At 49.1% G+C, this 24,822-nt stretch overlaps 1 protein-coding gene across 1 annotated transcript in view; it reads right to left on the bottom strand.

Annotated features, from left to right (window-relative positions):
• Positions 1 to 573: 573 nt before the first annotated feature.
• Positions 574 to 24,822, bottom strand: part of LOC102999090 (GMP synthase [glutamine-hydrolyzing]-like) — a 93,653-nt gene continuing 69,404 nt past the window's right edge. The window contains 2 exon segments of the mRNA XM_057555767.1: positions 574 to 738; positions 740 to 2,133. Of these exon segments, the coding sequence (XP_057411750.1) occupies positions 574 to 738; positions 740 to 2,133 (1,559 nt within the window).

The following is a 24,822-nucleotide window of genomic DNA, read 5'->3' as shown; positions in this document are numbered from 1 at the left end:
ATTCTTGTCTGCTTACATTCTTTTTATGTATGTATGTATGTATGGCTGTGTTGGGTCTTTGTTTCTGTGCGAGGGCTTTCTCTAGTTGTGGCAAGCGGGGGCCACTCTTCATCGCGGTGCGGGGTCCACTCTTCATCGCGGTGCGCAGGCCTCTCACCATCGCGGCCTCTCGTTGCCGAGCACAGGCTCCAGACGCGCAGGCTCAGTAATTGTGGCTCACGGGCCGAGTTGCTCTGTGACATGTGGGATCTTCCCAGACCAGGGCTCGAACCCGCGTCCCCTGCATTGGCAGGCAGATTCTCAACCACTGCGCCACCAGGGAAGCCCGAGAATGTCTTTTAATAAGTGACAAAGTGGTGCTTGAGCTGGAGCTAAAGGAAGTGGGGAAGGAATCACAGGGTTATCTGGGGAAAGAGCATACCATGTGGGGGGGACTGTAGGTGTAAAGGTCCTGAGGTAGGTACGTGCTACAAAGAGTATCAGGGTTACCAGTGAGGGGAGAACCAATTGCTGAAGTTTCAGGCATCTTTTTTTTTTTTTTTTTTTTTTTTTTTAAGTAGAACAAGAAGTTTATTACTCCCACTCAGTAGTTCCTGGGGGCTTTGATGTTAAGTCATACATAATTCGAGAAATACCAGGAATCTTCTTAATCTCAGTGACCATCTTTCACACCACCTGTACAGGGATCTCATTGTCAGGGGTTGCAGGTATACCAGTCATGAAATCACTAGTATAAATCAAAAGTAATAACCATGGATCTCTGGCATGAAGGCTGCTTCTGAAGTGGGTCCCGATCAAAATGTAAAGGTGTCAAAATCACCGGCATCTGGCTGATTTTCCCAGCATACCCAGACTCCCTGAGAATGTTATGGGCCTCAAAATCAGCTTGGCGTAAAGTACTGAGCACCCCTGTTGTCAAGAAAGTGGGGGTAACATCTGTAGGACGTTCTTTAACTGGTGGGCCAAATATATAGACAACTCTGTTAATGTTGTGACACATGCGAGGTATAAGTCTAGCCAGGAAAATAGAAGATCCCCAGTCAGGCTCATCCTTACTGGAGATTCCACACACATAACTATAAGAACGACAGTCACCCTGCACACCCACAGTTTTAATTGGTAGCAGGAAGGCATTCGGTGAATGCAGACTTGTAATTTGCATCAGCTTCTCCTGATCCTCTTGTGTTGTGCAGGCTTTGACTCTCTGTAATAGTGTATGTGGCTTTTTAATGCTTGCAGAAAAATCAGCTACTATTTTCAAAATATTGTTGGTTTCAGGAAAATCCTTACAAATATAAGGTTCCTCAGCACATATTACTCTGATTGCCAGGCTTGGACCTGGGAATGGATGCCTGGAAATGAACTCTTCTGGAAGTCCAAGTTCTCTGCCTAACATCCTTGCTTCATCTTGATGAAAATCTTTCAAAAGTTCTATCACTTTTCCCTCCTCTCTCAACTTTCTGATAAGCTCTGTGTCGTTATGATGGGGTTTGAAGAGTTCAGCTTTGCCACTTGCAACAAGGGAGGCACTTTCAATTAGATCAGGCCATAAAGTACCTTGGGCAAGGAAAACCTCCTCTGGTTTCAGGTTCATTTCTCCAGTTACTTCATTGGCAATCTTAACAAAAGTATCCCCCATGATTTTTCTTTTCTCCTCAGGACTCGTAGTCATATTTAAGGTTTTGCTAATTCTCTTTCGTGGAGTTCTGTCTTCATCTGATATTGGTAGAGTTGTTGTTCCATCGTAGAAAGAATGAGCAGCATTTATCACTTTGACTTGAATTCCAAGCTTTTTGAGGGCCTCTTCAACAGACTGACATTCTCGTTTTCTCATAAAGCCATTATCAGTGTGCACAGCAATGACTTGATCTTGGTTCAAAGCACGATTCAACAAAGCTGTACAAACTGTTGAGTCTACTCCACCACTGAGCAAAACCAAAACTTTTGCTGTGCCGACTCTCTCTTTGATCTCGTGAATGCACTCAAGTTCTCTGTTCTGCACAGTGAAGGTCCCACTGCACCCAGCTATGTCGAAGAGGAAATTCTTCTGTATTACTTTCCCATTTTCTGTAAGGCCAACTTCAGGGTGGAACTGGACTCCATATAACTTTTTAGATTCATTTGCTCTACCTGCTAGTGTTGGAGGGTCTCCTGCAGAGGTGGGGGGTGGCTGTGGCTCACCGTGGGGACAAGGACACTGGCAGCAGAAGTTCTGGGAAGTACTCCTTGGCTTGAGCCCTCCCAGAGTCTGCCATTAGCCCCACCAAAGAGCCTGGGGAGGCTCCAGTGTTGGGTCGCCTCAGGCCAAACAACCAACCGTTTCAGGCATCCTGACAGCTACTTTTTAAACACAACCATGATTTAAAATTATATTAAATTATAATATCAAAAAGATATGTAATATATGTTTGAAACCTATTTGTAATTATTTAGCTACATTCTAATTCTGTGTATTTTACTCTGATCCATGCGCTTCAGGTTATTTACATCTATCGTGGGCATATAGTGAAATTGCCATGTAATAGAGGGAACTGCCTATCCATTCTCAACTCTGCATTCAGTGACATCGTGTCAGGAGCTTGAAACCCGCCATGCTGGGAGTATTTACACCTTGGAAGTTGGCAGACACTGTAAATCACAGCTGCTCCTCCCCTCCTCCGAAGAGTGGACTGTGGACATTTTCCAGCCTACCAATGCTGCAACTCCCTGCAGAGCAGATCTGAGGCAGGAGCTCCCTTTCAAGTCTGCTCTCAGATGGTCCCCGAGTCTGGAGGAGGAGATGTGGGCTGGTGCTGAGGAAGATCTCAGGGTGTGCTAGAGGCAGTCAGGATGTGCTGGGCAGGACCTCCAGCCCCACCCCGTCCCTGGGCCCCCGTATTACTCCTGGAGCTGCCCCGACTGCATTATTGTCTCTCAATCCCCACTTCCCTAGCGGACTGCAGCCAATTCCTTATTCCCACGCTGCAGTTCAGGAGGCATTCCAAGCTCCTTTGAGTGCCCCCCCAGCCTTGAGCACGCAGTCCCCAGGGATAATGATAATGACAGCAACTTACAGTCATTGCTTTTAAACTTCTGTCAACAACCCTAATCAGGTAGACATGGGTATCTTCCTCATCTCATGGAAGGGGCATCTAAAGCACAGAGAGATTCAGTAACTTGCGCAAAGTTGCACAGCTGTTACCAAGTCCAAACTTGTACTGCTTGCCGCATGACAGGCCAATAAACTGAGAAACGAGTTGTTGGGACAAGGAATAGTGATTTTATTCAGAAAGCTAGCAAATGGAGAAGATGATGGGCTAGCATCACAGAGAACCATCTTACCCTGGTTAGAATTCAGGCTTCTCTTATAGTAAAAGGGGAGGGGGTGTGATTGATTGCTGCAGACCTCTTGGTGTCAGAATCCTTTGTTCTTGCAGCTGTCCCTGTAGGTCCAGTCACCATGTTCCTATAAACCTCTAACAAAACAAATGTTATTGTCTGTTCTGCAACTTTTTATCTCTATATGAATGGAAAAGTGTTATACCTTTAAAGGTCAGAGCCTTGAGAATGGTCTATCCTGTATATTTCAAGCTACAGGCAACATTCTTATCCTAGCAAAAGCAATGGAATACAAAGGTGAAAGTAAAAGAAACAGATCCAATATGGAGTCAGATTTGTTCTTCCATATTACACAACTAGTAAGTAGCAGTCTTAAGTTGAGCCCAGGCCACTGGCTCCAGAGTGTACACTGTTTACCATGAAGCAACTCTATGACATGAGAGGTAAGGGCCCTAAGCTCGGGGAGCTTACGCTGGGGTGGAGAGATCAGGAATGTCTGGGCCTGGAGAGAGACAGATGGCATTTTGCCAGGAAAAGATGGAGATCAGAAGAGGGCATCCCAGGTGGAGGGAACAGACAGTGCAAAGGTCCAGAGTGTGGGGGAGAAAGGGCTGTTCAGGGAAGAGGGAATGGCCCAACCTGCCTGTCATCTTCCTCAGCCTCACCCACCCTAGAGAAGCCTGCCTTTGGGGCTTCAAAATGACAACCTTCCAAAAATAACTTACCTTCAGCTGTCTCTCTGTCTTTGCTCAGTGATTCACACGTTCCTCAAGGTGGTAGTAAAGTAGATTAGTTCCATGAACACAGAGACTGGGGAAATTGTGTGTGCGTGCGCACGGTGGGAGGTGGCAGGGAGGAGACCTGGTAGAGTGAATGTGGCATCTGGCTTGGGATTAAGCATTTTCCTCAAGTCTGTTCATTACCTGCCTTGAGTAAAGCCAAGTGGTAGAGGCTGGTGGGGGCAGGGCAGGAGGGGCGACCGCTGTGCCTGGTTGTTCTGGACGCTCTCTCTAAGTAGCTCAGAATCTGCTGTCCTGGTCACTCTCAGGAGGTTAATGAGACAATGAACATCTCTGGGTCAACTGTTATGTTATCCAGCATCCTTTGTAAGAACCATCTATGCAATAAAACCCTCCTGGAAGGACAGACTTCTCTTTCTGAACTCTGAGCAGAGACCACCCTCTTTGCAGGAGAACTTTCATCTCTCCAGATGAGTCTCTTGGCCTCATTCATTCATTCATTCATTCATTCATTTATTTATGGCTGTGTTGGGTCTTCGTTTCTGTGAGAGGGCTTTCTGTAGTTGCGGCGAGCGGGGGCCACTCTTCATCGCGGTGCGTGGGCCTCTCACTATCGCGGCCTCTCTTGTTGCGGAGCACAGGCTCCAGACGTGCAGACTCAGCAGTTGTGGCTCATGGGCTTAGTTGCCCCGTGGCATGTGGCATCTTCCCAGACCAGGGCTCAAACCCCTGTCCCCTGCATTGGCAGGCAGATTATTAACCACTGTGCCACCAGGGAAGCCCCTCTTGGCCTCTTTTTATCTGCTCCTGTGAACTATGTAACCTAACCATCCACATCTAAGGGATTGCATCCTGTAAATTTAATGCTGCTCTGTGTAATGGGTTCCAGAGAACAGAAAAGCCCCAGTGGAAATTTCCATTGAGGTTCAGCGTAACCACTCTTCCTGGAAAAATACTCTTGGACAAGATAATAGAAATCCTCTTGTTTGCCTGGAATCTTAAAGAGAAGAGTGCTGGTGGGAGGAGCCCAGGGACTCTTGTTTCTCCAGAAGTTTCCAGAGGTTTGGAAGACCTTGCGGTCACTGACTATTCTGGCAAGAAGCACAGCATCTGCAGTGCTGAGGATTCATGGTTGAGAGATGAATGAACTCAAGCCCGTGCCCTTTTGAGAACAGCAGAGGAGGAGTTAGGAAGAAGCACCACTGCATTCAGGGCGGACTGGTGGTGAACACATGGGGTGCGTGCGTCCAGAGGCTGAGTGTGGAGGGGCTCCCTGCCTGAGGGTCAGAGGTGAGCCTTCTGCAAGGTGGTTATTGGGGTTGCTGGTTCTGGATCTAAGAGGTCAGCAAATCTCCCCCAGATGAGAACTCTTAACTACAATGTATTTCCCCTTTTGCCTGGGCTACCAGGACATTCAGAGGTACAATTAGTGTTCAGCTGGTGACTAGACATTTCAGGCACGTGACATATCTATTAGTGGAAGTTTTTGGTCCTTGTTAAAATTGTGCTGGGGGAAAAAAAAGAATGGAGGCAACATATAACACTAAAATAGAAGTGCTTTTCAGAATTAATCTTTAGCCTCAAAGAGTGACTCTCAGTGAGGCCCTGGAGAAGAGAGGGTGGAGAGCCACACAGTTAGTCAAGGGAGTCTTTGCACCCCTCTGCTTCCCTCATGCTGATCCTCACATGGCAGCTCTAATAAGCCCACACCCCAAACAGTTCTAGCTCCTCCACGTTCTCCAGGCTCTCTCCTATCCAAGCCCATCTGTCCATCCATCAGTCCATCGATCTATCCACCCCCCACCACCCTCCACTCTCAGCAAACACTGAGCACTCTTCCTCTGTCCCAGGACAGGGCTATGCATTGACTAAGAACTGGTATCTGCCTTTCAGTAGCCTTTGCATCCAGTAGGGGAGAAGATTTACCAATGGGTAAGTTCAAGAGATGTTAACACAGTGGAATAATAGTCAATTTCAGGTTCAGAGAAGAGGGAGCATGGACTTTGGGACCAGGCTGTCTGGGTTTTGAATCCTGGCTTCATCCCTTATTAGCCGTGTGACCATGGGCAAACTATTTAACTTCTCTGTGTCTCAGTTTTCTCAGCTGTCAAACGGTATTCCATTGGACCTGCCTCAGAAGGTTGTCCTGGTTATCTACTGCTGCCTAACAAAGTACTCCTGCCATTTTATTATACCTCATGATGTTGTGGGCAGTTACTCAGGCAGGGCTTGGCTGCTTGGTGCTTTTGCTCCACGTGGCATCAGCTGAGGTCACTCAATGGTACTTCAGCTGGAAGGTCCCAGATGGCTTCACTCACATGTCTGGCACCTCAGCCAGGATGGCTGAGAGGCTGGGTCCAGCTGGGACTGTCCACTAAAGCACGTGGATGTGGTCCCTCCAGCATGGCAGTCTTGGACTAGTCTGACTCCTTCCATGGAAGCCCAGGGCTGCCAAAGAGAGTGCACCAAGAGATGGAGGTGGAAGCTGCTAGTGTCTTCAGGTCTGGTCTAGAAACTGGCACAGTATCACTTCCACCACATTGTACTCGTCAAGTGGACCCAGGGCCTGCCCAGGTTCAAAGTGAGAAGACTTAGACTCAAACTCTCCAGTGGGAAGAGTGGGAAGGATTTGTGGCCATTCTTGAAGCATCACAGTTACGCGAAGATGAAATGAGTTAATATGCGGAAAGCAGCTAGAGCGGTGACTGACAGCAAAAGGGACATACAAGTGTTTGTCGTTGTTGCTTTAATTACCGCCCTTGGGCTGAGTCTTAATAGACGAGTGTGTGTTCTCTTGACAGACAGGGAGCCATGGGGAGCTGGGGAATGGTGGGTTTCAGATGGATGGTGTTATTAGCACGTAGTCGCGTTTTGTGGGCAATTTTGTGAGAGTCCTGGTCTTTGCTAATTCAAAGTAGATGATCAGACCTACTGATATATGCAAAACATGTAAGTGACTGCTAACGAACAGGTCTCACATCCCTCCCAGGGACAACCAGGGACTCAGCCTGGTGGGAGACCCAGAGGGCAGGATGGCTTGGAGGCCAGCCCCCTCACCCAGGACACGTGCGCTCAGCTCCCAGGTGCTCACAGACCCAGAAACACACAGATGAGCAGACACGGCTCTGGGCCGCCTGCCTCGGCTCGCCCTCCCAGAGCCCACCGCCTAATTGGAAAGGGCCATTTCAGCATCTTAGCGGAAAATGGAGTTTTTCTTTCCTTGATGTCGTGATTGGACTGGGGGTTAGCAAAGCATCAGTGAATCCTAAATGTCTATTTAAAAAAATCAAGCCTTCATTTCGGCTTGGCACAGGGCTCTGCTCTCCCTTTGTGGGAGGAAGATAAAACGCTTTCATGCACGTCCTTCTGCCTTGAACGCGGGCTGGTTAAACATCTCTGGTAATGGCCGAGCTGTGCCAAAGATTTTCTCTCTTCCCAGTAGCAGTTCCTGCCTTTAAACGGCTTCCACGGGGAAGAGCCATAACACACATGCAGAACAGAGGCTGAGAAAGGCTTCCAGGAGGAGGGCTTGCTTCCGAGGGGCAGGTGCAGCCATGGCGTGAGCCAAGCTCGGTCCCTCACATCAATTACCTTATGTAATCCTGACTAGGCTGGGGTGAGGGGTGTGGGGGAGAAATGAGGGTTATTTTTAGCCCCCTTTATAGTCGAGACATCTGGAGCCCAGAAGGGCTGAGTGAACCACCCAAGGTCACACCCCTGGCAAGGGGCAGAGTCGGGGGCAGAGCAATTCCTACCCAAGTGTGTCTGACTCTGTGTTTTTACTCTGCCAGGAGACATGGGGGTCCTCCCCACCTCCTCGTCATTCCTTTCACCCCATTACTAACTGTTGTACAGATGTGGACCCACTCTGGCGGGGGCCCCCCAACTCTGAGCGGACCAGTGATGGCTGCCACAGCTTGGTGATGTGATTTACCTAGGAAGACCCCAAAGCATGGCGTGTACTGAGTCTGAATGAGAGCACAGAACCAGGGTGGGCGCACAGGGTGTGCTGAAGGGGAGGGAAGGGGGCGTTCTGAGAGTCCTAGAGGAGGGGAGGGAGGACGGCAGAGGACACCTCATGGTGCTGTTCTGAGAGCCAAGAGCTGTGGGTCCACGGCCCAGCCATTTCACTGAGGCACCACTGCATGGCCTTGGAAAAGCCTTGTCTCCACCAGCAGCCTCAGGCTCTTCATTTTAAAGTTGAGTGACTGTGCTTTAGGCTTTCTGATGTCCCTATCAGTCCTGAGACTCTGGGAGTTTATCAGTGCTGCTAAGCACAGCTGTACAGGTTGTGCACTGCACAACTCCAGGTGGGTGCCACTGGCAGACTGCAGTGTGAGCTGTGCCCTGCATCCCATTCCATGGTCCTGGAGTCTATAAATGGGGATACAGATAGGACATGAGCTCAGAGAAGAGGGGAGAAGTTCCAAGCAGAGGGTGGCCTGTGACCACATTATTCTCCAGTCAGGAGGCAGACAAGTATTAATACTGCAAAAAGGAGTGGTCACATAGGTGTGTCTGGACCTGTGGTGAGAGATCTCTGGGGTTTGTCCCTCATCACACTCACCAGCCACATCTGAGCATGACCACTTTGATTGGCTCTGATTTAAAAGGACTGTGTTGGTCCACTAGGGAGAGACCCCTTTGATGGGTCTAAGATGTGGGGGCTCCAGTTTTCAGAGGCAGCTTCCTATGGGAATCTTCCCTGACAGTCCCGTAAGCATGTGGCTTCTCAGCCACACTGCCGGCAAGGATCATGTATTTGGTTAGTACTTGCTGATAACTGTTGCCGCAAGAAAAACAACTGTGTCTCCCCTCAGACCAGGGCTCGCTGAGGATGGGCCTGTGTCACCCCTCAGACCGAAGTTTCCCTGCCATCGGAAAGTGTGTCTCCGTCCTTCATTCATTCATTTGATATTGACCGAGGACCTATTTAGTGCCAGACACTGTTCTAGGCTCTCAGAACATTATATTGATAAACAGCAAACAATTCTTGCCATTGCTAAGTGCTACGAAGCAGGGTTGTGTGACTGGTTCACCTGGGGTGTTTTGGGAAGGCGTTTCTGAGCTGCAAGATCCAGCAATAAGGAGGAGACAGGCGTGGGAAAGTCTGGGTGAAAAACATTCCAGGCAGAACCAACCACAGGGCAAAGGCCCTGAGGTGGGAGGAAAAGAAAGGTCAGGGTGTCTGGACATAGCGGCACAAGATGAGGTCAGAGGTTGGGGGGTGGGCACATGGAGGTGAGGCAGAGCCTCATAGACGCTGAGGAGCGGGAGCTCGCAGGGAAGGGGCTGACTGCCATCCCGTGGGGTCTCCCGGAGCTTTCTGTGGCTTCTGTGTGGTGTGGGCTCTGGGCTCTGTCCCCTGCCCACCTTCCTCTGCTGCCCCAGGATATCATGGAGGAAGTGTCCTGCCAGCACGATGCCCTTCCTGCAGCCGCCCCCGACCGCCCGCCTCTCCAGCCACGCTCTGGACTCCCTGCCCCCAGCCTTGCTATTGCAGACCTGGTCCCCTGAGCTCAGCCCCTCGTGTCCTGTTCCTTAGAACCATCTTAAGCAAGCAAGGAGAAAACCTCCTTGACCTGAATTTTGGATTTCCAGACAAGGTGCCAGAGAAGCATGTAGCTGGGCAGATTCAGGAAGGCCCTCACCTCCAGTCCGTCTTCTGGAACTGACGGTAATCAGCCCCAGGCCCTGTCCTGACTTCCTCCAGCCCCACAGTACAGACATCCTATAACAGACGCCAGTAAGTGCCTGGCCTTGTCATGTCCCCCGCAAATGGGCCGTTAAGAGGCCGGGCTGGGAAGTCACACTGAGCCATTGTTGAAATCGGTCGAGTTATTTCACCTCTCAGGTCCTCCGTTTCCCCAGATATAAAATGGGAATAATGGCATGTACCGTGTAGGATTGAAATTGGATCATAGATACTTGGGAGGGGGCTCCGTACATGGATCACGTGGGTAAAGCTTATTGTTCTGTGTGCCAGGCGCCATTCGTCATTTTTATAAGCAGTATCTCATTTAAGCTTCATAGCCCAATGAGGCAGGCACGTCATAATCCCCATTTCTGAAATGCGGACACTGAGGTACAGGGAGGCCACCCAGCTGTTCAGGAAAGCTACCAGAGAGTGGTCCAGAGCCAGGGGTGGCACTGTCTCCCTAGGGGATGTGTTGAGATATGAGTGTGTGGTTTTGGGTTGTCACAGTGGCTGGGGCCATCTTGCGGGGTTGGGGGGCAATGGGGATTCCTAGTGAATGTGCCCCCTGGGGCAATGTGTGGACTGGTCCTTGACCACCCCAAGTGCCAACAGACCCCTGTTTTGAGAAGCACTGATTCCAGAACCACCCCTCATTAACAGAGGGAGGATTGAGTCCCAGGTAAGGTGACTTAGTCCAGGCTCACCTGATGCATCAGGGCAGAGCTAGGACCACAGCCACATCCTCACCTCGACCGTCACTTCACGGCGCAGAGCCCATGCCAGAATTTGAACCACCTTCAGGGTCAGGCCAGCTGGCAGCCCTGAACTGGTGTGTCCCTCAAAAGCCACCGGGTGTGGCCTGTGATCCCCTTTCCCAGCCTGAGGAAGGACCCCCTCACCCAGCCCTGGCTTGAAAGATGAACTTCGTTATCTTTGATCGGTTTCTCAGATTCCCATCACCCACAGCCACCTCCCACAAAGAGAAGATGTCGATAATGGTAATGACATTTCTGCCCTCCGCACCCTGTTATTAATTGCTATTAAGCCAGCACACTTGGTCAAATAACGCAGGCCTAATCAGCTGCGCATCTTTCTCCTTTTGATTGAGACAGTCCATGTTTTAGGCATTTTCCGGGCAGTTAGCTCAGCAGGACCTGTCAAAGACTTCTGCAGGGCAGTTTGTATGACATTTGGGAGAGGAAGCTGAGCCAAGGGGTGGGGGCACTGGGCCTTTGGAGTTGGGGGCAGAGGGGCAAAGATTAGGATCCCTGGATGCTGGGCAATGTGTTGGAATAGTTCTAGTTAACCCTGAACTCACCCTGGATGTCAGACGTACCGTGGGGTTTACTCTGGCTCCCTACGCAGGTCAGCCCTTGTTCCCTCCTCTCATTTTGGGTGTGTGTGTTTGTGTAGGAAGATGGACTGGCTCTCCTCTCTTCTTGCCCCAGGGGGTTGGTTGGTTTCCCACTTGGTGGGAATACCACCACTGTAACCCTGGCCTCTGTCTATCCAGCTCTCAGGCCACAGGTGGATCCTGGAGCATCCACTGCCTATGAAATCTGGGTTGGGGAACATCTGCTGAATCCTCTGTCCCCAAACCTCTTCCTGAGATTTCCTTGCCATTCATGTACTTGAAATTTTACCATCAGAGATTCATTTCTTTGTGACCTGGCCTGGGGTGGTGGGTGGGTGATCCCTCTTTTTTTGTTGTTCCCTAATTGAATCAGGATTATTTTCATTGTCAATGATAGATAGAACACTTAGCTTGGTCTTAGGTGATATAATTGAATGAATTATTGAAAAGTTCAGATTATTGAAAAGTCTCTGGCTTCAGGCATGGTTTGATCCAGGGGTTCTCCTTGTCAGCAGGACTCTGGCACCATTTTGTTGTGATTCCCTGGGCTCCACTCTACTCCTGGGTCAGTTTTCTCTTCTGACCACCCTCCCCCCAATCCCACCACATTGGTGGCTACAGAACCATCTGGAGATAAACAGCTTCTCTCTGAGAGGTTCTTATAAAAGAAGAAGGAGCTTTGGAGAAGCCCCCCCTCAAACATCTCATAACTCATTGGCCCAAACTGGGTTATGTATTTCCTCTACTTCCCTCCCCCAGCAATCACTGTGGTCCAGGTGATGGAATCAGTTATCCCTGGGCAGTATCATCATATTTATTACATAACAAACTATGGTCCTTGGGCAGAGAGAGCCTTCAGACCATAATGCAGACCTGCAAGCTGGGGGAGGGAAGGGGGCAGGAACACCTCAGACCACCATTCACCAGGTCATGCACAATGGCAGCATCTCAGGCCGCCCAATGGGGAGCTCCCCAGCAGACTGCCCATTAGACGAATCCGGCTCTGGGCAGAAATGGCCAGGCCCCAGCACCTGCCATGCTGGGTCATTGGATGGCCCCGACTGGGAGGAACTGGCCTGAGCTCCAGAACTGAGGTGGCCCCTGAAGGTGCTATAACCAGAGGCTTTCAGCTAACTGCCCTCCTGTCACTGAACAGGAAATTCCTCCTTGAAGAGGGATCCGAGAGGCATGCCTCCATAGCCACCTCGCAGCTAGGAAATAAACCAGGACTCAGACTCCAGGGGTCTGGGGCCAGACGCCTGTGTACTTAACCCCTTGGTAGACAGTGGGGGGGATATAAGGAGCACAGCGCTAGTCTTGGGTATCCTGGCTGTGCCACCACCAGCTATGTGTCCTTGGGCAAGTCACTACATTCATTCATTCATTCCAGCACTTAGCATTTGCTGAGTGTCAAGCCATGTGCTAAGCCCCAGGAATAAATGCGAGGAATCACAGGTTCTGCTCCAGCAGATCACTGGTCCGGGAATAGGGTGTTGGACCTGTGCAAGCTGGGACACAGGCACTGTTGCCCATCTCACTTCGTGCAGAGGTGGCCTGTTCTCTCTCCAAGCTACCTCTCTGCCATGAGGCTCAGTGGCTTATTGACCTTGGGGCAGGGTTTATGCCTGGGGGTCTGGATACAAGGGCTTTGGCACTCCAGACCCCAGGGCAAGTCCTCCATCTTTGCCTTCATTCAGACACAGCGTGTCCAGGCAGAGAGCCAGGCCAGCTGGGCAGGAACCATCGGTTAAACAATAGACATTCATCAGCTGATGGATGAGTCTGAGAGAAATCAGCAAACTCATTTAAAAAACCAAGCACCCGGCATTTCCCAAGTCCTTTTCCTTACCCAGCCAGCCAAGATGCATGACCTTGAAGAGGTCCCTTATATTGCTGCAAATTATTGCCAGGAAAGTCTATGGCCAATGAAACAAGCAAATGTTCCCCTTGCACCTTTTACTTTCTCTCTCTTAAATAAGCTCTGGCCTGACCTGTGGGAGAAGACGCTGGACTCGCCAGTTCCCTTCATCAGGCTAAACATTGCCCCGAGGGCACAGACACCAGGGCTTGGTTATTAAATCAGCAAAACCCAAATGCTCCCAAGATAAACTCCTGATGATGTGATAATAGCAGTCACCCTGGAGAATCCCACCTGTGTATATCAGCAGTGGAAATGTCATCATCAGCAAGCATCCTGGCTAAAACAGCCCAACAGGTAATTTGCTGATTTACGGCTCAGATGCTAAAACACGAATGTAAACAGGCTCCAGTGGCCAATGGAAGAACATTGACAGTGCAAAATGCTTTTCCTCACCTTCACCAGGGAAAGTCCCAGAAACGCTGAGCGTCCCTGGTCTTCCTCTCCTACTCCAGCCACTTTGGGCCAGTGTGAAGGAATATACAGACTGGCGGGTTGCGGTGATCTCAGAGAGGCAGCAAGTGAGCGGTGGTGTGAAGCGAGATCTTAATTCCCTGCCCAGGAATTGAACCTATGTAACCTGTATGAAAACCGGGAATCCTAGCCACCACACCCCCTGGCTCTTGCCCCCAGTGAAAAATGCACTTCTCATGGAGGCAAAACTGTAAAAACAGGTACAAAGTTTATTTTTAGAGACATAGCGCAACAACAGGTGGGAGAGCACACAGAGAAACCGTTTGTTTAGTTAAGATAGAAGCAAGGCAGAGATGCCCACCGGGAGAGAAAGGGTGTGGGCGTTCTCCCTAATGAGGAGGAGTGCAGTAAAGAGGCCGTTAAGTCACTTATATAGGGCAGTTCTTCCGGGTCTTTGTGTACCTTTGGCCAATTATCTGGTTTCCTTTTCCACACCTGACCTGCCCTAGGACCCTCCCCCACATACATGTGCAACTTTTTTCCAAGATGGATTTCAGCCCAGAGGCCTATGGGGTGGCCTTAGCATCACATATCATGGGGTGGTGCCCCCTCCTTTTTGACCTCCAAGGAGCCTTTCTGCGCATGTGCAGAATGTTTCCCTTGCCCCAAGGATGGGAAATGTATGACCTCTTGGTCTTTTAACAGGGTTTAGTCCTACTCTGTCCCTGCCATAAAAATGTCCAACATCTGGTTATTTACCCTATTTCTGTTGCTGGATTTTATATCGAGGTGCAGATCTCGAGATATAGACAGGAGTCAGGTCATAAATATGTAGTCCTGGAGCCTGTTTGTCTCTTACTTCAGAAATGTAAACAGGGGGCTGGTAATGAATGTCTGGCCTGAAGCCCAACTTCTTCTCACCCCAGGAAGTGTGAACAGGAAGCCAGTTGTAAATATCTAACCTGGAGCCCATCTGTCTCCTGCCTTAGCAGGGGGCATAATTTTTTTCCTAAAATGAGCCATAACCCACCGCCTACCCTCTCCCCAGCTCTGCCCGTCGGGCAGATGTGCTACGGTGCCTACTGCCCACTCCTCACTGTGCCCACCCCTCAAGGGTAGTTGTCCGTTTCTCTGTTCTCCTCTTTCAGTCTCTGCCTGTCTTATTCTCTCTCATCTGCTTTTTCTCTATCCCATCTTTTTCTCTCTCCTCCTTTTCCTGAGGTGGGTCTTCCGTGACTTTCCATTTTAACACCCTCACATCAGGAAGTTCTTTCTAAACCCTGGGCCAGACTTGGGGGTGTTTCCCTAACCCTAGGCTGGTTTTGGCGTGTCTGAGTCACATTTCCCCTCTTGCCCTCACAGGGGCTGTCCTTGCTGTGGTGATCCCAGTCTGGTCCTAGTGAAAGGTCAGGCTCCCCCAGCAGGCAGGTGGAGAGCAGCCCAGAGCCACCGCCAGCCCTCAGGGCAGCTCTGGGTAAACTAGAAAAGAGGTGCCCCTTCTTCGAGGTAGAGGTAGCTCCCGTGTCAGGGTGCACATCCCAAGGGCTTCAGCCCCGTGCTACCCCTTGGCCAAGCACCCTGTGTGCAGCACGTGGTAGACAGGGCTGCCAGGACCTATTTCTCTGTGAGACGCAGCTCTGGGGATGGGGACAGAGGGATGGCTGTGGACTAAGTGTGTTCTTCCCAACTGCTGCAGAGGCAAAGTCCAGAGTGACCATCTGCAAAGGCTAATGGCCATGGATTTCCCTGGGGAGTTTGCTTGACATGCAGATTGCTGGCCCTGCACCCAGGGAACCTGCTGCAGCGGGTTTGGCATGGGCCCTGAACCGAGCTCCCCGGGTGATTCTGATGCAGCCCATACTCTGAGAGTCCCCGGTTCCCCAGAGCAGAGCCTTTGCAGATTTGTATCCCAAGAATGAACACATTTTACTTCTCACACCCAAAATAAGGGTATTAATTTGTAAGTTTTATACATGTAATACTGAAAGCCATGACATTAAGTAATAGAAGAAAAACATTTTTTAAAGGTAAAAAATACAAATAGGAATTGAAATATTTCCTCCCTGCCCCCCTCAATTCTGCTTTCTAACCCTCTGTGCTCCCCACTTTGGAGGCCATGGCCACAGGGACTGGGAGAGGAGATTTAACCACTGAGAATGATGCCGAAAACTCAGCCTCTGTGCACAGGTGCCGAATTGAACCTCAGAGACGGAGTTTTGGGTGAAGTAGCAAAGAACAGCTTTATTGCTTTGCCAGGCAAAGGGGGACACAGCCGACTCATGCCCCGAAAAACTGTGCATCCCAACCTGGGAGAATTTGGTGAGGAGTTTTATAGCAAGTGTTCAAGGGCGGAGTTGCTGATAAGGATCAGAGTGGGAGGGGGGTTGCTGCAGTCCTTCAATCTGGTCTCAGGTGGTCTCCTGATGAGCTTTTCAAGGTTATCAAACTGTGATCTTCTCTGGAATGAATGCTGACATCTTCCATTTGTTGGGGGTTTTAGATCTGTAAAGAGCTCAAAGTTATTTTTATGTGTATCCCCTGAGGCAGCGCTAGGACCCTGCTGCAAGGCTGCCCTGTTGTTTCCGGGCTGCTCCTCCCTTGTCTCTGCATCCCCTCCCTTCCCTGATTAGCGACTGTTTCAAAGGTTTCCAGGCCCAGGAGCCCCACAGGGTCTTGCTCAGTTTCAAGGTCATGAGTCATCTCCCCCTTATGGGAGGAAAACCAGGAGGTTTTCTCAGGAGGAAACCCAGATGCTTATGATCAGGGTGAAACCTCAGGCTCCCCTTCCCTCCACTGTGAACTCCTCGTGATTCTGCTGCCTTTGGAGGGTGTGGGGAGCTGTGGCGAGCCGTGGCGGGGCACCCCCTGACTCCCGAGGTGCTCCCTGACTGCACGTGCTGCAGGCCACGCTCCTTTCTCTCTCTAACGTTGGATCCCGGCCACTGTGCTGTGAATCAGGCCTGTGCTGATTTAGTGGCGAGTCCTGTTTTGGGTGACATGCTTCCTCACCTGTAAGATGAGAGGGGTGGGCTGAGTGATGGCTTGGTCTCCTTCCAGCCCCGACAAGCGAGGCTCCCATCGACCGTGGTGGAGCCATTCATGAGTGGGAGAGTAAGTGGCGGCCTTGGAGAAGACCAGGAATGAGAAGGGAAAGCTGGTTAGTAAGGTGATGACCATATTCCAGCCAGTTCTTTGGGAGAGAAAGGCACGGGAGAGTCAAGGGTCCCCACAGCAAAGGCAGCAGGACTTGGTCTAGGTGCTGCAAGCAGGATCTGCAGTCACCTTATCCGAGTTCTAGTCCGGACTTTGCCTGGAGCAAGTTTCCTTGACCAATTACTTTTTTTTTTTTTTTTTTATAATTGAAGTATAGTTGCTGTACAATATTATATGTTACAGGTGTACAATATAGCGATTTACAATTTTTAAAGGTTATACTCCATTTATAGTTATTATAAAATATTGGCTGTATTCCCCGTGTTGTACAATACATCCTTGTAAACCAGTTACTTCTTTTTCCTAACCTCAGTTTTCAGAAAGGCAGGATTGGGCTAGATGATCACTATGGATGCTACCATGGGTGTAGTCTAAAATGGACTTTTCCAAAATGCGGGCCATGAAAAAATTTTAATTATTTCGTGAGGCAGAGTAGGGCATGGCAGAATAGGAAGTTTCCTTGAAGTTTTTGTTTCAGGTGTGTGTGTGTGTGTGTGCACGCGTGCGTACTGGGTCGCTGTGCCAGTCCAAGTCCCAAGAGGAAACAGAAGACACACTTCAATGACTATAATTGGCGCCGGGCTTCACGGACTGTTTACAAAGGTGGAGAATAGGGAAACCATGGATGCAGGACCAGGGGCTGGCAGCAGTAGGGCTGTTACCACCCCTGAAGCAGAAGGAACGTAGGGAGGGAGTGCTTTCCAGAACCCAACAGGGGAGTCCTATAGAAAAGGCCACCTTGGGAGGAGCAACAGCCTTTTATAGAGGGACAACCAGCCTGCTGCAACCCAGCAGGAAGGAAGCCAGGAGGGAAAATACCCCTAGCTTCACTCTCCGCCCTTCCATGCCCTGCTGGAGCTACCCACTCGCAGAGCCGGCCAGAGGGCAAGAAAACCATGGGCGCAGTGCCCTACAGCTCCTGGGGCACAGGGATCCCAAGGGGCGAAGAGACAATTTCCAGCCCAGGGAGATGTCACATCTATATCTTCCCATGGATTGCAGTCAAGTGCTCTTAAAAACCATCGTCCATTGGAGACCAAGGCGGCCGTGGGAGCCTGCATGGGTTTGGAGGCAGCCAGAATTAGGCTTGGATCCTGGCTCTGCCATCTGTAGGCTGCCTGACCTTGGAGAGACTACTCACCCCAGGTGAGCCTTAGCCCCCATACATGTGAGAGCTGGGACCATGATGCGGGCTGTGCAGGTTGGCCACATGGATTAGAAATAATAACTGAGAAATGCCAGGCACCTGGGACGTTCAGCATCACTCCTTTGCTCTAAGCGTGACAACAGGAGTTAGTCACTGAGGACAGGCAGCCCTTTCCAAGCACCCGGGTGCCTGTCTCTGTTTCTTTAAACAGCACCCTTGTATTGGATGGTCCTTCTTTCTTCTCCATCCTTGCCACCCAGCCTTTGGTTGCTTCATTTCTTCTGCAGGCAATTATTGATGAAATGATTTGTAAATTACAAGGTGTTTACTGCTCTTGGAGAAAGCATAGAGCAGTTGTCAACAAGATTTACTGAGACATTAAGTGGTAAGAAGGATTAAAGCCAAAGGAAGGACCCAGAACGGGAGTAGTTTTCCTGGGGAGCCTGAGGTCGACGCATATTTTCACCGTTATTCCCACTGGCAGTGGCAGCTCCTGGAGGCGAGGAGCCTGATCTGCTCAGAGGAGAGAGCCAGGGAGCTTCCTTTGCCGCTGCACTGTGACTTGGGTTGAACCTAAGGCCTCCCTTGCTCCTGCTCTGGGGGCCCAGTCCCTTTGATTTTGTTGGGGAAAAAAAGAAAAAAAAAACATTAGTGTGTTCCTCTCCTTAACAAACACTGGGATTCCTTTTTCACGGCAAATCAAACCAGACTGCTCAGGCTTCCATTAATTGACTACATCTTATCGGAGCCTCAGTTTCCTCAACTGGAAAGTGGAAATGGTAACTCCTGCTTTATGGGATGGCTGTGAAGTATAGAAATCAGTACCTAAAGAGCCTGGATCAAGTCAGTGAATGGAAATTCTGGTGGTGCCGGGGTAAATTCTCCCAAGGATAACAGCTCTGGTCATCCTTCCCAGGCAGCCATGGCTCTTCCTCTGTAAGCAGGTCAGCTTGATTTGCAGGGATTTTCCCTTTGTTGATGCCACTGAATACTGCCTATGGCTCTGCTGAAAGACAGTGATAATTACACCTGGTGTGGGATTGGGGGGAAGTGTGGAGGGAGACTGCTCTGCTGTGTGGTATGTGCTCATTTGCATTAAAATCGGGAGCATCGTGTGCCTGCGTGTGTTTGTGTGTCTGTGTGTGCATGCACATGCGCAAACACACATGTGCAAGACTGCAACTGAGGCTTGTCATTGGTGCTTTGGTAACATATGCAGAGGATCAGGGGAGCAAGCCAGGAGCACTGCCTCTAAAGGGATGACAATACAAATGGCTCAGAGGACATCCTTGTCCTTCAGTGACCGGACTGGCTGCTGGCTGAGAGCAGGGTTCCAAAACCAGACCACTCAGGCTGGGCTCTAATCCAGGCTTTACCACCTTCCAGCTGGATGGCCTTGGGCAAGATACTTTAGCCTCTCTGTGCCTTGGTTTCTTTAATTGAAAGTGGGGATAGAAGTGTGTTGTGATGAAGATTTCATGAGTCAGTACAGGTCAGGAGGCTAGAATAAGGCCGGGTACGTAAGAAGCAACATAAAATGTGTTACCTGTCCTCACCGGCATCAGCTTCATCTGCACCATCTTCCCCTCTGCCTCTTCCATCATCACTGTCATCAACATCATCATCATCATCATCATCATTATTATCATCTTCCTAAAACAGTTGTATAGTGAGAGGAAGCTTTGACTAGGGAAGGAAGAACTAAGGATCCATTCAATTATTATTTTTCCAAATATATTATTCCAAATGGGATGTGAGAGAAGTCATAAACGTTCTTACACTTCACCAAAGGAGACAGAATACAGTTCATGGGGAAATATGGGGGAGCAAGGGCAAGATAAGTGTACAGAATGACTCCGGTGGGATCCTGTAGAGTTTCTGAAAGTGGGCCGTTATTGTGGCTCTCAGCTCCATAAAAATATGATCAGTTGCAAAGTTCACTGCCAAAGGGAAGTCAGTCACAAAATGGATGACCCCTGTCCCCCATGAACAGAAGGTTTAATAAAAGGATTCAGATGAAAAAGAGTACATGCTATGAAATTCCATTTATATGGTAAGTACAGAAACAGGCAAAACTAATCCATGCCGTTCCAAGTCAAGATAATTGTTATCTTTGGGAGTGGGGCAAGGAATAGGAAGATAGTAGGGGGAGGGTCCTGGGGATCCTGGTAATGTCCTATTTCTCGATCTGGTTATGGAATTGTGAGAATTCATCAAGCTGTGCATTTATAATATGTGTGTGTGTGTATGTATGTTTAATTGACAATTTCAAATAAAAGCCGTTGCTTGGTGGAAGCATAGCTTTTCAGTACACTGCATCTATAAGTAACACTTATTGTTTTTGTTTTTTTGTCTTCTTTTTTTTTAGTTTTATTGAAGTATAGTTGATTTACAATGATGTGTTAATTTCTGCTGTACAGCAAAGTGACTCAGTTATACATATATATACTTTTTCATATTCTTTTCCATTATGGTTTATCACAGGATATTGAATATTGTTCCCTGTGCTATACGGTAGGACGTTGTTGTTTATCCCATAATAGTTTACATCTGCTAATTCTGAAATCCCAGTCCTTCTCTCCCCCACCCACTCCCCCTTGGTAACCACAAGTCTGTTCTCTGTCTGTAAGTCTGTTTCTGTTTCGTAGATAAGTTCATTTGTGTCATATTTTAGATTCCACATAAAAGTGATATTATCTGGTATCTGTCTTTCTCTGTCTGACTTACTTAGTATGATAATCTCTAGGTCCATCCATGTTGCTGCAAATGGCATTATTTCATTCTTTTTTATGGCTGAGTAGTATTCCATTACACACACACACACACACACACACACGTATATATAATCATATCTTCTTTATCCATTCACCTGTCGATGGACATTCAGGTGGCTTCCATGTCCTGGCTATTGTAAATAGTGCTGCTATGAACATAGGGGTGCATGCATCTTTTCAAATTATAGTTTTGTCTGGATATATGCCCAGGAGTGGTATTGCTGGATCACATGGGAGCTCTATTTTTAATTTTTTGAGGACCCTCCATACTGTTTTCCATAGTGGCTGCAGCAGTTTACATTCCCACCAACAGAGTAACACTTACTGGTTACGACAGAGATAGAGAGCTAATCGTCGCTGACCGTGTGCTCTGTCCACTACACGTGTTTCCCTCACAACTGTCCTGTGAGGTGGGGTGGCCCTCCACTTTTACAGACGGGGCAGCTAAGGCTTAGTGAGGTTAAGTAACTTCCCTGCACCCCCAGAGCTCTTCTTGGCAGAACACACTGATTTGTGTGTCCTTCCCCCGCCTCCACCCCACACCTAATACTGAACGCCTCTTAGATACAGCACAGAATCTGGCGCACAACTGAAGCTCAAGAAATGAGGGAAGGAGGGAGGGAGCAAGGCGTGTCATTGCATTGTCAACAGTCACCCAGTCTTGGCATTCTGAAATCATTTTTGTCTCCCCTCTAATTCTGATTGTACTTATAGGCAGCGCCAAACAGCACATAATTGCTTTCTGTTGCTAGGTCTAAAACGTTCTGTCACTCGGGCCTGCGCCTCCAAGCTGCACAACTGTTTGAAGTGATTGAGGATCGAAGAGAGATACTTCTGCCCCCCACGGGAGAAGCTGGGTGGGAGAGGGAGGAGGGGCAGATGTGAACTAGGGTGGGGGAGGGGGGGGATGATGCCTGCACCTCCTTGCTTTCCACCTGCCCAAACGCTTAGCTTCTTAACCCAGCACCTGGAAGTAAAAGTGAGTGAATGGCCCCCAAGTGGGAACATCTCCTGCCCCACCCCACCCCAGGGTCTCACTTCTGTCCCAGTCCTGTACAGTGGCCCTTTCCCATCCTATTGGACTCTTTGTCTGAATTAAGGTCAACAATTAGCCCAATTTGTGGCCGATTCCCCCCAAAGCCTGCATGTGCACTCTCCCTGCCAAAAGCCTATTTCTCCTGGGGAGACTTTAGTGGACACTAAAAAGCTCCAGGTGGCGTCCCAGTCCTGGGGAGAAGGAACCCTCCTCTGATCCCAGGAGCTCTTTACATGTCCATCTGGAATTGTTGGGGACATGGCTTTCCTGCCCTTTGGGAGGATCGCGTCTTTCTGCCACTGCTTGTGTTACACTGAGTCAACAGTCAATGAATAATAAATTATAGTAATAATAACTTGAGGAAATTTATGCCCTAGCTTCAACTAGGTCCAAAACATAAAGGGAAAACTCACTGTAAATTATACCCTGGGACTAACAAGTGAATAATGCAGGCGGCTTTCCCCAGAGACCTCCAAATCAACTCATTTAAATTAATGAATCCCACTCTCCTCTGTGCCTGAATAACAGGCTTATTTATGCGTCTTGAAATTGGCCAAAATATCCGAGTGAGGGAACAGAGCAATTAGAGTTCCTTCTTTACACAGAGAGATTTTTTGAGACGCTGTCTGAGCTTGCTGACTCTTATTTTGGCTGAACGTAGGGAAAGGGGAAAGAAAAAACCCACAATAACATTGAATTCAATCCGACCAATGGATTGCTTCTAAATGTACAAGCTGCCAAATAACAAAATTGACTGAATTTTTCACTTTACAGTCACTTCTTTTGTCTTTTCTGGCCTAAAAACCCTGATATAGACCAGTCTTTGTTGAAAAAGTCCTTGCAGAGCTTAAGACCAGAAAATATGGTTTGTTCTGACAGGTCCCCTACTGAGGCCCCTGGAATTTGGGACTGAAATTTAAAATATTTAAGGAAATGGAGGGCTCCGGCACTGACCAGTGAGAGGGGGTGTGGCCTGTGCCCCGCCTCCTCCCCCCCACCCCGCAATGTTAACTCTTTAGTTTCTGGATCTTTGGGTAGTCGGTATTGGGGGTATCCTGGAAGAGAGGCAGGACGGGGTGCTGGAGGGCTCAAGGCAGCGGTGGGGATGAAAGCATTGTAATATTTCAACAGTGCAGAGGACTGACCATCAAGTCTGCTTCTACATGCTCTGAACAGCTGGGGAGAGGGTGGGTTCTAATCTGCCTTTTCTGGGTCATTCATTTCTGTTCTTTCCCTCTCACCTAATTCTTCTTAGACTGTCCGTAACCTGTTTGTCAGCTCCACCCCAGTTCACCCAGCTTTGGTCCAATGCAATTTTGATGTTAACCATTCAGAGTTAGGTCAAACTCCGTAAGTCAAGGGCATAGTCGCCCAACAAGGCTGCCCTCAGGTCAGACACTAGCCCCAGTTCTGAAGGGTCCTCAGAGCCACTGATACTTCTGACCAACTGGCTACAAATTCAGGGGTACCACTACCTCCTCAAGTTTGATAGTTCACTGGAATGACTCAGAACTAAGAAAAGCGCTCTACTTATAACTACAGTTTTATTATAAAGGATACAAATCAGGACCTGCCGAAAAAAGAGACACAGGAAGTCTGGGAGGGTCCCAAATGTGAAGCTTCTGTGTCCTCAAGATGCAGCACTCTTGCAGCCCATGTTGAGTATTACCAACCCGAGAAGCTCACCTGAACCATAGTGTTGAGGATTTTTATTGGGATTTCATTACCTGGGCGATTAAACCACAATTAAAACAGTGGCCATATGATTGAACTCAATCTCTAGTACTCCCCCCCTCCCAGGAGGTTGGGCTGAAATGTGGCTCAAAGCCCCACCCATCTAATTACATATTTCATCTTTCTGGAGTGACCAGCCCCCATCCTGATTCATCTTGTGAGCATAAAAACTCAGGTGTTGTCTAAGGGCCCACCATAAATAGCATGGGAAATTCCAAGGTTTAGAGGCTCCCTCCCAGGACCCAAGAACGAAGACCTGCCAAATTCTTTATTATATAACATATGGTTTAAATGAACATGCTTTAGCTGAGGCCTAGCTTCTGTGTCCATTAAGTATGTCCTAGAAGGCTATCGTATATTTGTGTGTGTATGAATGTGCACATGGAGGTGTCTGAGAAAATACAAGGAGTAAGGACTGGCCAATGAAGCAGAGAGAGCCTTGGGTTGGAAGATGAACCCTAGTCTTGGGTTGGGTGGAACGTTATCCTCAGGGAGGGGCAAGGGCAGTAGTAGTTCTGCCACCAAGAACAGCTATGTGCTCTTAGGAGTTTGCCCACAGGCTGGAGGAGAGTAGGCCTGAGAGAGGGCCAGAGGATGGAAAGAACTGGGGGGTAAGTGGGGACATGGAAATGGAATGGAATGGAATGTCAGAGTTGGGAAAGGCCTCTGTCCATGGTCGTATGTGTGCCTGTGTGTGTGCATGTGAACATGTGTTTGTGCCTATGTACACACGCATGAGCATGTGTGGAGGCAAACGGGAAAGAAAAGCTAAGTTGACATACTCTCCAGATCTAGGGTGCCACCCACTAGGATACAAACTGAACCAATGGCTGATAAATGGTGCTCCTCTCACCATCACTCTTAATGAACCACTTAGGGAATTTTTGTTCCCTGTTCTCATAACCTTGAGCTCTGTCGGATTCCCAGGGAGGGAACACGCTTCCACCAGGGGATGCTGCACTTAAGCTATGACCACAGCGTGGTCACTCTGGGCTCCTCCTGCCAGTGGACCAGCAAGCAGAGAAAGGAGTGGCTCTGTATGTGGAAGTAATCGGCCCTGACCCCCACGAGGAGCTAGGGTTGCTGTCACACATTGAGGGCAGGGAGGAGCTTGTCTAGAGCTCAAGAATTCACTGAGCTGTCTCTTGGGCTTCTGTGCCTGGTCATGGTAAAGACAACTGCAGCAATCGCAGCCTGACAAGGGCAAAGCAACTGAGAGCTCAGGCCCCTGGAGATAAGGCTCAGCAGTATCTCACAGGCAAGCAGCCCAGACCAGCTGGCCAAGGGAGAGGGACGTCGAGGATGTGTGTTGGAGGAGGGAGGTGAAGAATATCAGTTTTGGTCTCAGGACCGGCTGCAATCACAGGGACTGTAGCGAATTCCACTTACCTTCCTGTATTAAGTTTTGGCAGAGATTGTAGGCAACCACCACCATGAAGGAAACTCTATGATGGGTTGGACATAGCAGAAGGCCCA

The sequence above is a fragment of the Balaenoptera acutorostrata genome, chromosome 10 (genome assembly GCF_949987535.1).
Source record: "Balaenoptera acutorostrata chromosome 10, mBalAcu1.1, whole genome shotgun sequence".
NCBI lineage: Eukaryota > Metazoa > Chordata > Mammalia > Artiodactyla > Balaenopteridae > Balaenoptera > Balaenoptera acutorostrata.
This window is presented reverse-complemented; position numbering and strand designations above follow the sequence as displayed.